Here is a 13,565-nt window from a genome sequence, read left to right as displayed (position 1 = left end):
CGTATTCATTGAGCATCTACCATAAGGCAGTCTGTCAAGGTGCTAGAATGTATCAATGAATAGATAATATATACCTGCCTTCATGAAGCTTTCATTTTCATTGGGATAGACAGACAACAAATAAATGTGAAATGATCAATAATAAAGGCAAACGTAAAGGATTGGGTGGCCCTGAGAGCTCTGAAACAGTTCTGACCCTGCTGTCCTATGACTGAGACGCAGCCTTCTCACGGTGTGAACAGGCAACAGGGAGAAGAGTAGATGATGGATCTCCCACATGAAGTGAAGGAGCTCTTGGGTTATTAATGGGGGGATTGTATTGCCAGGCGGTGGAGCCAGTGATGGAACAGCGCAATCCTGAGCTCGGACACCCACGGTGTCTGGCTGCTGGATATTATGCTCTGCTCTTTTGGAGGGAAGACTGGCTCTCTCATACGCTTCTTTTTTTTGCTCCTCCTCATGATCGTTTTCATGCCTCCCAGTCTCCTAGAGTCTTCCTCTGCATCCCAGCCTCTTACATTTTTTACAGAGAGCTGAGGGCAAGGGTGTAGGGAACTGGAATGGCTGCATGCCTGAAGGTGTATCTCTGTTTGGGTCCTGCAGCCCACCGTGGGACACCTCGACTCCAAGCCCAGCAGTAAGTCCAACATGCTGCGGGGCCGCAACTCAGCCACCTCTGCTGACGAGCAGCCCCACATTGGAAACTACCGGCTCCTCAAGACCATTGGCAAGGGTAACTTCGCCAAGGTGAAGTTGGCCCGGCACATCCTGACTGGGAAAGAGGTAAGCTCTGGGGTTGGGGACATGGCAGCATCTCCCAACCCTGTTGATACTCTAGCAGGTGTTGGTGGGACTACTGCCACAGCCAGCTTTTTTTTTATTTTTTATTGTACTTCAGGTGAAGGCTTACAGAACAAATGGCTTCTCATGAAACAGTAGTACACATATTGTTTTATGACATTGGTTAACAACCCCACAATATGTCACATGTCAACCCTCACCCTTCTCAACCTTTTTTTTTTTTTTTGGTGAAAATATAACACAGCCAGCTTCTTGTTCTTCAGGGAGAAATGAGACCTGAGCCTCTGGGGCTACTAAGAGTGATGGGGCAAAAGGGAGTAGGAAATATGAAAGAGAAAGTAGACTAGAGTCCTGGGCTTAGCCTGGCCAAAGAAGTAATCCAGGATTTTTTTTCTCACGTTCAGGTAGCTGTGAAGATCATTGATAAGACTCAACTGAACTCCTCCAGCCTCCAGAAAGTAAGCTTGAGTACTTCCTCTCCTTTCTGAACCTCTCTGGGGATCAGTGATCTCCTGATCCCATTTGGACTTTGAACCCCTAGGTTAAAATCTCTGGCCGTTTCATTGTCCCACAGACCCCTCCCTGTGGCTCTGCTACCTTTAGGGCTTTGGCTGGCCCCCTGGGTAGGCTTTCTGGCCCCAGGCACTGGCTCTTCTGACGTCATTCTGCCCCTTCCCAGCCCCTTGGCCTACCTGTCTTACCTATTTCCTGCATCTTATTATCTTTTGGCTTCCGGCCAGGCTTATGCAAAAACCCGTTTGTAGCCATTACTAGAAACACATGCAACTACTCCCAAGATGAGTGATTCAGAGGAGTGGCTCTAGAAGTACAAGGATAAGGGGAGGCGGGGAACCTGGGTTCTGTGCCAGCTGCCTTTTAGAGTTTCAAAGACTAGGGTGTTTAGAAGTTGAGGTCCAGTTCCAACCCTCTGCCAGTGTGTCCAGATTCAGGACAGAAGCTTCCGGTTTTCCTTTCACTTCTAGGCTCCTCTTGGCTAGAGATCACAAAGTTGTTTGCACACAGTCGTCATTAGATAAGACTGGACTTTTCCTTCCCTCCTTGTTTCACGGTGGAAAACTGAGGTCTTACATAGGTGGTAGCCCCCCCCCCGCCCCCAGGAACACCTCCCCCCACTCCTAGGAAACTATGAAAAGCTGGTAGGAATGAGCAAAGAAAGAAGGTAGATTGTTATTTGCAGAGAGGGAAAGCTTACCAGTACCTGTTGGTTGTGAAGCTGGAAACTCTATGCCTTTTCTTCCCATCCTGGGTGCCAGCAGTTAGGGTAAGGAGATCTCAAAAAAAAGGCCCCCAAAAGCTGTCCTTTAGGTTAGTCAAATTTCCATTGTACCCTCAGACTGCAGCTGACCCGGGCCCAAATTTTCTGATCTTCATTAGCCTCCTCGTTTGTTTGTTAGCTTGTTTTCATTTTGTGACAGATTGAATATTTCTTTTCATGAACACATTGTAGTGTCTGAGTTGGAAAGGCATAACCCCATGCTAACAGAGTCAAATACAGTGAGGTTGGGAGGCCTGGGACCAGGGGCTGGGTTGTTAGTGAGGGAAGTGGTCAGGAAACTAGAGTGTATGGGTCGAGTTACCCTAACAGGCTGATAGCCAGAGCCAAGGTGTTTTCTATTTTTTGTTACCCCTAGGATCCCCTTAAGGGTTCTTTGGTTCAAAGGAAACACGGCTGTCATCACCAGGACTTCCCTGCTTGGAGCTTTTCTGGGAGGAAGGGAAAGAGGGCTATTCTTGACGTACTGGCTCAGACCCCACAAAGGTAGAAGCCAGCTTGGTATGGGCCATTTGGTCTTTGGAGCAGTCAGCCTGCCATTGCAGTAATCTCTAGAGTCAAGCAAGCCCTCTTATTTCCTGCCTCTCTCTTCTCCCTGCCTGTTCCCAACTGGCTGGAAGGCACTAGCACCAGACTCATGTAGCCATTTCACAAGCCTTTAACACACTCCATTATCAAAGCTGATCTGATTCTGGCCAAATCACTGATTAAATTTGATCGCAGCATCAATTCCTAAAAGAAGAGCTTTTGCAAGTAACCTCCAGGTTCTAGACCAGCCCCATAAAACTCTGAGCTGTCCCTGGAGAATGTCACTTCCTGGCCAGGAAGTAAATGATATGTACCTCCCTTCATGAAGCTTCCATTTTCATTGAGATAGACAGCCACAAATAAATTTGAAGTCATCAATAGTAAAGACAAATGTAAAGTGTCGGGTGGCCATAAGGGCGCTGAAGCAATTCTGACCGTGTTCTCTGTGACTGAGACACAGCCTTCTCATGGCATGAACAGGAAGAACCCTGACCCACTGCAGTCATCACAGCTGCCTCCGGGCCCGACTTCAGTGCTGCTCCCCACTACTGCCCCTGAGGTGGTGTTCAAGGTCTTTTGCCTCTTTGTCTAAGACAACCACTGGGCCAGGGAAGAAAACAAGAAAAACCTGGGCTCTAACAAGAGAAGGGAGCGAAGACATAATCGGTTTCCTGAAGATTAGAAATCCTGTCTCCTCTTCCCCTTTTCCAGCCCAGAAAAGCTCTGGGAGCTCATTAAAGGAGTGGGGGGAAGAAGTGTTTGCTTTTTTCCATAAGCTAAATCCTGAATTAGGGCTCCAGAGCATGCACCCCCCAAAAAAACAAAACAAAACAAAACTCTGCTCTTTGTGCAGGTGGCGAGGCCTGGAAGTTACAAAAGCCCCCATCTCTAGTTATCTGGCCCCCGCAGAGGGGAAGGAGCTCATTTCTGTCATCTTTCTTTATGGAAATGTATGGTTTGGAGCCCCTGATTTTGTTTCACAAAGAGAGCGTGAGTGTGTGGAGGTGGATTTGATTAAAATTGGCATCAGCTATATATAGGATTGGGTTCTTCTGTCACCACCCCAGAGGCCCAGGAGAGAAAGGCTTCTCCACTAGTGCTGAGCCCTCTGACTTCTTTAAGTCGTAAACTGACGGGGTCCCCCTTCAGCACTCCACCACCTTCACACCAATCCAGAGTCTGTTTAGTCACTGAACTTGAGAAGCAGCTCAGGTTCTTCAGAGTCATGTCCATAGGCTGACACTCCTTCTTGCAGAGGCACCCAACCCAAACCCATCTACTATTTGGGGGCTGGATTTGAGTAGATATGGCTGGGGGCACCGCTGGCTTATCCAGGTGCCAAACCTGGGTGTAGCAGGTCAGTAGAACAGGGTTCCAGCCCAGCTTTCAGCTCTCCTCCGCTTACCCTCTGCGCACTTGCTCAGCCATCTGGGAGGGGCATGGGTGAGCTGGACAACTACCCTGTTTGTTTTCCTTGCCTGTTTTCCTTAGAGAAATAATTGTAGCAGTGCCTCTGTTTGGAGGGGACCTGAGGGAGCAAGTTGAGCAGGCATGACCTCTGGTATTTTCTTTTCCAGCTATTCCGCGAAGTAAGAATAATGAAGGTTTTGAATCATCCCAACATAGGTGAGAAGAGTTGTCACTCCTTCCATTCTTCCCTTCCAGCAAAGCTGCATTTTCCAGCATGCAGTCCTTCTCCCTGAGGCACCTTGCTTTCTGGAGTCTGGAGTCTGTGAGGGCCTTAGGGATGCTTCTGGGGCAGGTCTGCTCAAAATGCAGCTCCCTCTGGTGCACCAGGCGACCCTTAATGAGAGGAACTTGTACTCAGGAGAGTGGGAGGCAAGAGAGAGGAACTTTCATCCCTAGGATGGCCCCTGGGGGTTGAGACTTGATGTGTGGCCCCTGCTGTTGCTTTGTCTCATAGCTTGGCCTTTTCCCTTACAGTTAAATTGTTTGAAGTGATCGAGACTGAGAAAACACTCTACCTTGTCATGGAGTACGCGAGTGGAGGTAAGTGTGGAATTGCTTCTTCCTGCCGATTGTGCCCCCCTTTCCCCAACCCCAGCAAGCTCTGACCTAGTTTTCTGCCCCTGTCTCTTTCAGGAGAGGTGTTTGATTACCTAGTGGCTCATGGCAGGATGAAAGAAAAAGAAGCTCGAGCCAAATTCCGCCAGGTGAGTGACTCCCTCCGTGGAGTAGGGGCGTGTCTCTGCCTTTTGGGCTTTGCTTATCTATGTGGCAGCTTACAGCTGGATCCCGGGGTCCCAGCTTAGCCAGCCCCTGTGGCCCACCCTGGACTGACCCTTCTTCCTTCCTTTCAGATAGTGTCTGCTGTGCAGTACTGTCACCAGAAATTTATTGTTCATAGAGACTTAAAGGTAAGACCTGCTCTTATCCCTGTCTTTCAGTGGGGACTGGGTTGTTCACCCACAATTCACCATGACATAACTATCAGGTCCTGAGTATGCAACGGAACTCCAGCCTTTAGTTTTTTGAGATGATGAGGAAGCCCCTAGGGCCGCTTCTGATACAGTCTCAGGACTGGATGTTGGATCCCATTCCAGCAGGCAAGCAGAGGGCTTCTACCATTTCACGTCTCAGCACAACCCCTTTTGGTGCTGCCAGGCATGGCAGGAGCCTCCAGGTTTTCCTGGTCCTTCAGGCAGCATGGGGGCTGGCTGAGGGGAGAATGTTGAACGTCCCCATGGCTGCATAACTAGAGCTTTGCAGGTGTGCATGCACACACACACATACACCATCTCTTCGCTGAGATGTTTAAGTTGGAGACTACCTGTGAGTCTCTTGGCCTCCAAGTCCTCACAGACATGACCATGATTAGGCCGGGCCTGGTGTTGAAGCTGTGTGCAGTTCATAGCATCTCTGAGCCTTCAGATCCCAGCTCTTAAGTGGCTGCCTGTGTAGCATGGTCTGCACTGCCCTCTCCAGCCTAGCCTGTTCAGACGGAAACCTGCCCTGGAATGGGTTTGGAAAGTTCTGAGACTGCAGGTGACTTCCCATGTGTTATCCCATTCCACCAGGCTCCTTCGCGTTCCTTTTCCTTAGTGTGGCCTGCTTGGTTCCGTGACATTTTCCATCTTACCTCCCAGGCAGAAAACCTGCTCTTGGATGCTGATATGAACATTAAGATTGCAGACTTTGGCTTCAGCAACGAATTCACTTTTGGGAACAAGCTGGATACTTTTTGTGGCAGTCCTCCTTATGCTGCCCCAGAACTCTTCCAGGGCAAGAAGTATGATGGACCTGAGGTGGATGTGTGGAGCCTGGGTGTCATCTTATATACACTGGTCAGCGGTTCCCTGCCTTTTGATGGACAGAACCTCAAGGTGGGCTGAAGTACAGGCTTAGATCATTTTATTACTTCTCATCCCTTCTCTCAGCCTCTGATCTTATCCCTGACCTCTCCTTTCTCACCTAGAGCTTCAGGGAAGGGCTTGCTAAAGGTAGTCGCAGTTAAAAGGTCTTCTGCTCCCAGCATGTTGTTATTTTTTTGCCATCGAGTTGATTCTAACTCATAGCGACCCCATGTGACAGAGTGGAACTGCCCCATAGGGTTTTCTAGGCTGTAGCAGGGCTTCGAACTGGTTTAGAACGGTTCAATAATTGCCGACATAAACTGAGGGCAACTTAATGCATTGCGTAGCAACCAAATCTGTTGCCCAATGGATTTTGACCCAAGTAGGAAACAGAAACCCTGGTGGTGTAGTGGTTAAGAGCTAGGTCTGCTAGCAGTTCAAATCCACCAGGTGCTCCTTGGAAACCCTATGGGGCAGTTCTTCCCTGTCCTATAGGGTCGCTCTGAGTTGGAATCGACTCCAATGGCAACAGGTTAGGAAACGAACAGCAGTGAACGCCTCCTCAAAGATGGCGGCCAACCTTGCCGCTTTGAATGGGTCGCCCTCCACAGTCCTTTCAGGATCAGTTCGGGAAATTGGACTATTGGCAGGACTTTGGAGAGCGACACAGTCAAAGTGAAGTGGTCGGCTGCCATCTTTGAGTGGGGCACTGCTGTTTGTTTCCTACTTAGGTCAAAATCCCACAGGCAACAGATTTGGTTGCTGTGGAGAGTGTAGGCTGCCCTCATTTACACAGGGATTACTGAACCATTCTGAACCTGTTCAAAGCGTTGTCTTTACAGAAGCATATCGCCAGGTCTTGCTCCCACAGAGCAACTGGGTGGGCTTGAACTGCCAGCCTTTCTGTTTGCAGCCGAGCTCTCAACTGTTGACGTCACCAGGGCTCCTAGCATAGTAACCTCAATTCCTTTCTAAAGAGATGGGATAAATTGTGTGTGTCTTCAACCCTCCAAGGCACTGTGGGATTGCAGGCCTCTGACTGGCCAAGCTGGAGGGCACATATTGGACGTCACTGCCTCTCTGGCGAGGTGTATTGTCCCAGGTGGTCTGTCTCCTACCATATTTCATTTAGGTCTGCCTAGGCAGTCTTTTTTTTTTTTTTTTGGTAGAGAAGCAAAGTTTTATTATAGCTGAAGTATAGTTAAAGGGATAGAAACAAAGTTAATTTTACGCACATTTGGTAGTAATGCCAATTTCAAGAAACTAAAGCATTTTAAATGGGAAACGAGTCGTAAGAGTTCATCTGGTCAGTGCTCATTTTTAGGACAGAGCAAGCTGAGCTGCCCTAACAGCAGTACCTCCCCTGCACCTCAGTACAGGAGGCCGAGACCAGGCCTGGGAGCTCTTACAATGGGTTGGGCATCCTCGGCTGCACCGGCAGCCAGCAGCTGATATAGAAGAGGAGCCTGTGAACTCCTGTGGTGTTTCAGTTGCCCCTATGAGATGTTTCATAGCATTTTTTAAGGTAACCTATGACTCTTAGTCTGGTCCTTCCAACAAAGGCACTGTAGATAAGCCGTATCCTCCAATTCATATCATTCTGATAAAATAGATACTGAAATATTTTTGCTCTTTATAACAATTACTTGGTTTTAATGATTGATGATTGTTTTCTTTTATTACTTCCCACTTTTATGGAAACGTCTTTTTTTTAATTTGTTTCATTCTAGCTTATTGGTGTCTTTGTTTAGATTTCTGATGAATGCATTTAAGGCAGCACAGTTTCTTCTAAGCATACTTTTGACTACCTCACCAAGGTTTTGTCTCTGTCATGTTCCTATTAATTGCTCTAAATAATTTAGGATTTCTATTCTGATTTCCTTTTTCTTCATTCAGCATATTTAAGCACTTGTTCATGTGCCAGGCACTGTACTAAGAGTTGCACCACATCTAAAATTTATTTTTAATGAGTTTAATTTAACTGACATTATTTACATGTGTGATTCAAATGTTCAGTTTGTGTAGATTTTTTTTTTTAGTGCCTGGCCAGTCTTAAGCCCTAAGGATCCTGGGTATTAGGTTTCTTCCCTTGACCTTGGGGTGATTTAAATTTCCTAGCACTGGAATTCTCCTACAGGAGCTGCGGGAGCGAGTACTGAGGGGAAAATACCGTATTCCGTTCTACATGTCCACGGACTGTGAAAATCTGCTCAAGAAATTTCTCATCCTCAATCCCAGCAAGAGAGGCACTTTAGAGGTGAGCATCCTGGAACCCGGCTGGCTTGAAGGCCTGGGGGTTCCCTAGGAAACCTCCCAACTGAGTTGCCTCCTTCTCTGCTCTTTTCCCTTCCCTTTGCTCCCCAGCAAATCATGAAAGATCGATGGATGAACGTGGGTCATGAAGATGATGAACTAAAGCCTTATGTGGAGCCACTCCCTGACTATAAGGACCCCCGGAGGACAGGTGAGGCTGTGCTGGGTTGTGAGGTTGGGCTGCCTAGAAGTCAGGACCAGCCTAACTGTGTGTCCCCTCTGTGCAGAGTTGATGGTGTCCATGGGTTACACCCGGGAAGAGATCCAGGACTCACTGGTGGGACAGAGATACAACGAGGTGATGGCCACCTACCTGCTTCTGGGCTACAAGAGCTCTGAGGTGTGTGCCCCCTGCTCCCTCCCCCGGTCTGGCAGCCTCGCTGTAGTACCCCCATGCTTCTAGCACTGTTCGGGACAGAAGCTCATCTCCAAGAAGGTGTGCTCTGCTGGCCAATCGTAAGCCTTAGCTCTGGTGTCTCAGGTTCTCTGGCCCTTGCTTTCGCTCCTCTCCATCAATGAATGAGTAAGAAGGCTGGAGGAGTCTGGGTCTGGGTCTGGGTCTGGGTCTGTGTTTTGACCTGGGTAGGTTGGTTTGGCTTAGTCTATCTTGGTTAGACTGGGTCTGGGTCAGCCTATCTGGGTTAGTCATTGGTTCTATCTGTTGATACTAGGCTTCTATGTATATGTTTCCATGTGTTTGAGTTTCTCTCTCTCTGGAAGTGTACATCTCTGGGGTTGTGTGTGTGTGTCTGGGTGTGTGGGTGTCTGCATGTCTCCATACCTTTCTCGTAGGAAATCTAAGTTTGCATGTTGTTTCTGTCTGGTAACTGTTTCTGTGTATATGTCTGTCCATCTTCCTGTCTGTGGATCCAGAGGATTTGTGATTGTTCTCCTGCCCATTTGGGTAACCATGTCTGTCTGTGAGTCCATGGGTGTTTCTGGGAGTAGGGCTTGGTTCATCATCTGTGTCTCCCCATGTTCGCTAACAGCCTTCCACCCCACTCTCCCCAGTAGTATTGGGCTCCCTCTCATGGTTCTTGCCTTAGCCTGTTTAAAAGGTGTTGCTTGCGGTGGGCCCATACTGATGTGGTGAGGGTCTCTGGGTCTGAATGTGTGTTCTCTGGGTGTGTAGACATGTGTATCCCTCTTTGAGGGCAGGGCTGTGTCTTTGTCTGTGGTTGTTGGTGTCTGTGTCGGGGCACGTGTGTCTCCAGGGTGAAGGAATGTGTTTAGACCCATATCGGTCCTGTAGGGGGAGGTACGTCTCCTGTGAGCCTAGGGTGCTCTTGTGTCAGGGCAGGGTGCTGTGTGTCAGTGAGTGTGTCCGTCTGTTGGGATCTCTGCATGACTTCTGCCCTCCCTTGATGTCAAGTGTCCTGTTCTTGCAGCTGGAGGGCGACACCATCACCTTGAAGCCACGGCCTTCAGCTGATCTGACCAATAGCAGTGCCCCGTCCCCATCCAACAAGGTACAGCGCAGTGTCTCAGCCAACCCCAAGCAGCGGCGCTTCAGTGATCAGGGTATGTCTTTCAGAGTCCCAGGGAGGGACCAAAGGGTTCATCCCTCTCCAGAGAGGCTCTGGCGGCTTTGGGTGACACTGCTGAGTTTCAGCCACTTAGTAGTTGCGTGACTTCTCTCCGCCTCTGTGGAATGGGGGTCTTCTTTCCACCTCTGTGGAATGGGGATCTTCTCCCCGCCTCTGTGGAATGGGGGTCTTCTCCCCTTCTCTGCGGAATGGGGGTCTTCTTCCCACCTCTGTGGAATGGGGGCCTTCTCTCCACCTCTGTGGAATGAGGGTTTGCTGGGTTGTTGGCAAGGTTATAGGAGAGCATCGTGCACACGCTGGGCCTTGCTGGGCCTGGCCTTACCCATTCCCCTCACCCCTCTGGCCCAGCAGCTGGTCCTGCCATTTCCACCTCTAATTCCTACTCTAAGAAGACTCAGAGTAACAACGCAGAAAATAAGCGGCCTGAGGAGGACCGGGAGTCAGGGCGGAAGGCCAGCAGCACAGCCAAAGTGCCTGCCAGCCCCCTGCCGGGCCTGGAGAGGAAGAAGACCACCCCTACACCCTCCACGGTGAGTCACACCAGCCCTACCCTCCGTCCAGCATACCACAGCCTCCTGCCCTCCCGCCTCCCACAGGGGCATACCCTCCAGGCAGCTCTTCTTCCTCCAGACCCATCTTCTTTGGACTGTCTCCACTCAGCCTTCCCTCCTGGGCCACTTTGGCTTACAGTAGAAAGCCCTGTCTGTGCACTGGGGAGTTTTCTGCCATACATCTCTCCCTCTTCATTTCCCACAGAACAGTGTCCTCTCCACCAGCACAAATCGAAGCAGGAATTCCCCACTTTTGGAGAGGACCAGCCTTGGCCAGGCCTCCATCCAGAATGGCAAAGACAGGTGAGCAGTCCTGGGTCTGGCCCGCCACACTCCCCAGGAGCGGGGCACAGAGCACCCGCTCACAGCAGTGATGTCTGTCGGCAGCGCCATCTCTTCTCCCGCCAGAGCATCGCTCCTGCTCCTGGAGTTCCATCCCCGCTCTGTTCAGTCCAGCTTTCACACTCCCGTACTTCCTCCCTGCTTTCCACCATCTGTCCTCTGCACCACCCTGTCTTCTCCTCCCTGCCCTGCCCTGCCCTGCCTTGCCTGCCCCTGCAGCGTACTCAGTGGGGCTCTCAGTGGTCATCTCAGCTGCCTTCTTGCTTCTCCACTGCAGCCAGGGCATGGCAGCTGCCCTCCTCGGGCATCAGCGCTTTGTTTTGGGGCCCCAGCTCAGGGCAGAACCAAGAGATGCCCATGTGAGGGGTGCACATCGGGAGTGGCCCCAGCCATGCCTTCTCCCTCCACCCATGAGAGCATAGCTGCCCTAACGCAGACAGGCATTGTGTCTGGGTGTGCTGACTGTCCTGCTCCGCCTCTGCTGAGCTTCCTGAGAGTTGCTCCTTAGTAGCACCCTGCTCTTTCTGTAGAAGAAACATCCTTGTTCTTAGAGTTCCTAGGAGACCAGTGCAGCCTGCAGGCGGTTGCTTCCTTTTGCCTTTCCTCTTCCCAGGCTCTGGCCTATCTCGCTGCTTCCTCTCCCTGCCCTCCATTTCCCAACCCTGCACCCCTCAGCTCTGACCGGCATCCCATTGCTGCTCCCCGGGCCTGACCTGCTGAGGCTCCCAGCTCTCTGGCCCTTTCCCTGCCCTTGCTTCCTAACCCAGGCCTTCTGCCCCACCCCCTAACCCAGGCCTCTCCGCTGCTTTTGTCTCCTAGCCTAACCATGCCAGGGTCCCGGGCCTCCACGGCTTCCGCTTCTGCCGCAGTCTCTGCGGCCCGACCCCGCCAGCACCAGAAATCCATGTCGGCCTCCGTGCACCCCAACAAGGGCTCTGGGCTGCCCCCCACGGAGAGTAACTGTGAGGTGCCGCGGCCCAGGCAAGTGTGCTGGGGTGGCTGGTGCACCTGCTGCCTTCAGCCTGGCCTCCCCTCTACCCCCGACAGGTTCTCCTTTCTACCTGAGGGTCCTGCTCTGCTCTTGTCATCTTAGCCACAAGAGTTGGCCCTGCCCCTGCAGCCAAAAAGTGGAGAGAACCAAAAACAGCCTTCATGCCCCTCTTGTCCTTTAGCTCTCCCTCTCAGAATAGATACGCAGGAAGTGGGCCTGAGGCTCCAGAAGGAAGCCTTTTTGTTCTGAGCCTTCCTGGGCTCCCATGGGACCAGCATCACAGGGACTCAGGCCTTGAGGGTTGGTCGCCATTGTCCCTTGAGATTCCAGTCACTAGGAGCCACTTCTCCAACCTGTACTACCTCCCCCATGTTTTCCTCCTCGTCTCCCCCCAACCATCTCCTTCCACCCCTCAGATGTCCTCCTTACTGTGTCGTCGGTGGTCACTCCTTCCTTCTGTGTCCTCCGTGACGGCTGCCCCTGACCTAGCACCCCTCTTCCCTGTCCCACCACAGGGTGCTCAGGCGCTCGCTGGTGATGGCTTTTCCGTATGCTAATGCATTCCCTCACCCCCTCTTTCCCCACAGCACAGCCCCCCAGCGTGTCCCTGTCGCCTCCCCCTCCGCCCACAACATCAGCAGCAGTGGTGGAGCCCCAGACCGAACCAATTTTCCCCGGGGTGTGTCCAGTCGAAGCACCTTCCACGCCGGGCAGCTCCGACAGGTGCGGGACCAGCAGAATTTGCCCTACGGTGTAACCCCAGCCTCCCCCTCTGGCAACAGCCAGGGCCGGCGAGGTGCCTCTGGGAGCATCTTCAGCAAATTCACCTCCAAGTTTGTACGCAGGTGAGCAGGGAGGTTAGGGTGGCAGAGAGGCTGAAGCCAGGCCTTCCTACGGGCCTTGGGGTGGGGGTGGGGACACCCAGAACTGGGGCTAGGCTCTAGGGTTAGGAAAGGCTTGGGGAGCCCAAGAAACGGGACCCAACCTGGGGGTGCCAGTGGTCTTTGTCAATACCTTCTGTGCCCAGACACTTCCCCTCTTGGGCCTTTCCCCAACTCTATACACACCCCTTATTCTCTGGCCCCCGGCAGATGGCCGATGCCGCCTCCTCTCTAGGAGAGTGTGAACTCAGATGCTAAAATAAAAGCCCCCCTCTTCCCTCCTGGGTTCCCATGGAAACTTATATTTGGTGACGCAGCTGCAAAGTCATGAGGCATGAGCCAGGCTGGGCCAGCAAGGAACATATGCCTTTTCCTGGTTTCTTGTCTCACCCCCTTTGACCTCCTCCACCCAGGCGCAGTGGTTGTGGGTATTTCAGACAAGGGCAGGGGGCTGGCTGCAGCACGTTTTCCCGACCGCCCAGGGATTTCCTGGATGAAGCCTGGAAATGAAATGGCTGGTGAGGGCCCAGGCGGCCCTTATCCCCTGGAGCGTCCATGAGCTGATGGCTCTCCTGGGTCGGGAGGAGGGTGGGGATTTGCACAGCTTTGATTCTTGAGGTGCATCCAGGAACTCTGCCTTTTGGGATGCTCCCTGTCTCCTCCACCCACCTTGGAGCAGGGGTTCGGGAAGCAGTAGGTGACTTTGAGGGAGCGGGCTTGCCTGCCCTTCCCCCTGCCCTTCACTCACCTGGAGGAGCCCAAAGCCACTGCCCGTTTGCAGCCCTGGCATGCAGGTGCCCGGGTGACGGGAGGGGCGCGGGCAGCGGGAGGGGCGGGAGCAGATCCGGACGACTCAGACTCTAGTCTCGCTGAGCGGCTCTTCCAAAATGGAGGTGACCCTTAAACCTGTAAAGCCCACTCCCCACCTGCTTATCCACATACTGTCTTGTTGTTTTTTTTTTTATTTCTTTTTTTATTTTGTCTTTTTTTGTTTGTTTTTTTA

At 51.6% G+C, this 13,565-nt stretch overlaps 1 protein-coding gene across 7 annotated transcripts in view; it reads left to right on the top strand.

The window, feature by feature from the left end:
* Nucleotides 1-13,565, top strand: part of MARK2 (microtubule affinity regulating kinase 2) — a 60,388-nt gene that overhangs the window by 42,005 nt on the left and 4,818 nt on the right. For 3 of the 7 annotated variants that reach the window (XM_004383806.1, XM_012557661.2, XM_004383805.2), the window contains exons 2-16: nucleotides 604-783; nucleotides 1,206-1,259; nucleotides 4,201-4,249; nucleotides 4,568-4,633; nucleotides 4,727-4,797; nucleotides 4,945-5,001; nucleotides 5,731-5,967; nucleotides 8,075-8,194; nucleotides 8,302-8,401; nucleotides 8,478-8,590; nucleotides 9,639-9,771; nucleotides 10,149-10,327; nucleotides 10,554-10,651; nucleotides 11,510-11,671; nucleotides 12,269-12,526. In XM_004383806.1, coding sequence (XP_004383863.1) covers nucleotides 649-783; nucleotides 1,206-1,259; nucleotides 4,201-4,249; nucleotides 4,568-4,633; nucleotides 4,727-4,797; nucleotides 4,945-5,001; nucleotides 5,731-5,967; nucleotides 8,075-8,194; nucleotides 8,302-8,401; nucleotides 8,478-8,590; nucleotides 9,639-9,771; nucleotides 10,149-10,327; nucleotides 10,554-10,651; nucleotides 11,510-11,671; nucleotides 12,269-12,526 — 1,832 coding nt within the window. In that variant the 5' untranslated portion in view covers nucleotides 604-648. Of the gene's footprint in view, nucleotides 1-603; nucleotides 784-1,205; nucleotides 1,260-4,200; nucleotides 4,250-4,567; nucleotides 4,634-4,726; nucleotides 4,798-4,944; nucleotides 5,002-5,730; nucleotides 5,968-8,074; nucleotides 8,195-8,301; nucleotides 8,402-8,477; nucleotides 8,591-9,638; nucleotides 9,772-10,145; nucleotides 10,328-10,553; nucleotides 10,652-11,509; nucleotides 11,672-12,268; nucleotides 12,527-13,565 lie in introns of all 7 variants that reach the window. The other 4 variants (XM_004383809.1, XM_004383807.1, XM_004383804.1 and 1 more) reach the window with 3 other exon arrangements.

The sequence above is a fragment of the Trichechus manatus genome, unplaced genomic scaffold (genome assembly GCF_000243295.1).
Source record: "Trichechus manatus latirostris isolate Lorelei unplaced genomic scaffold, TriManLat1.0 scaffold00113, whole genome shotgun sequence".
Taxonomy (NCBI): Eukaryota; Metazoa; Chordata; class Mammalia; order Sirenia; family Trichechidae; genus Trichechus; species Trichechus manatus.
The sequence above is the reverse complement of the archived record's forward strand: the minus strand, read 5'-3'. Positions and strand labels throughout refer to the sequence as shown.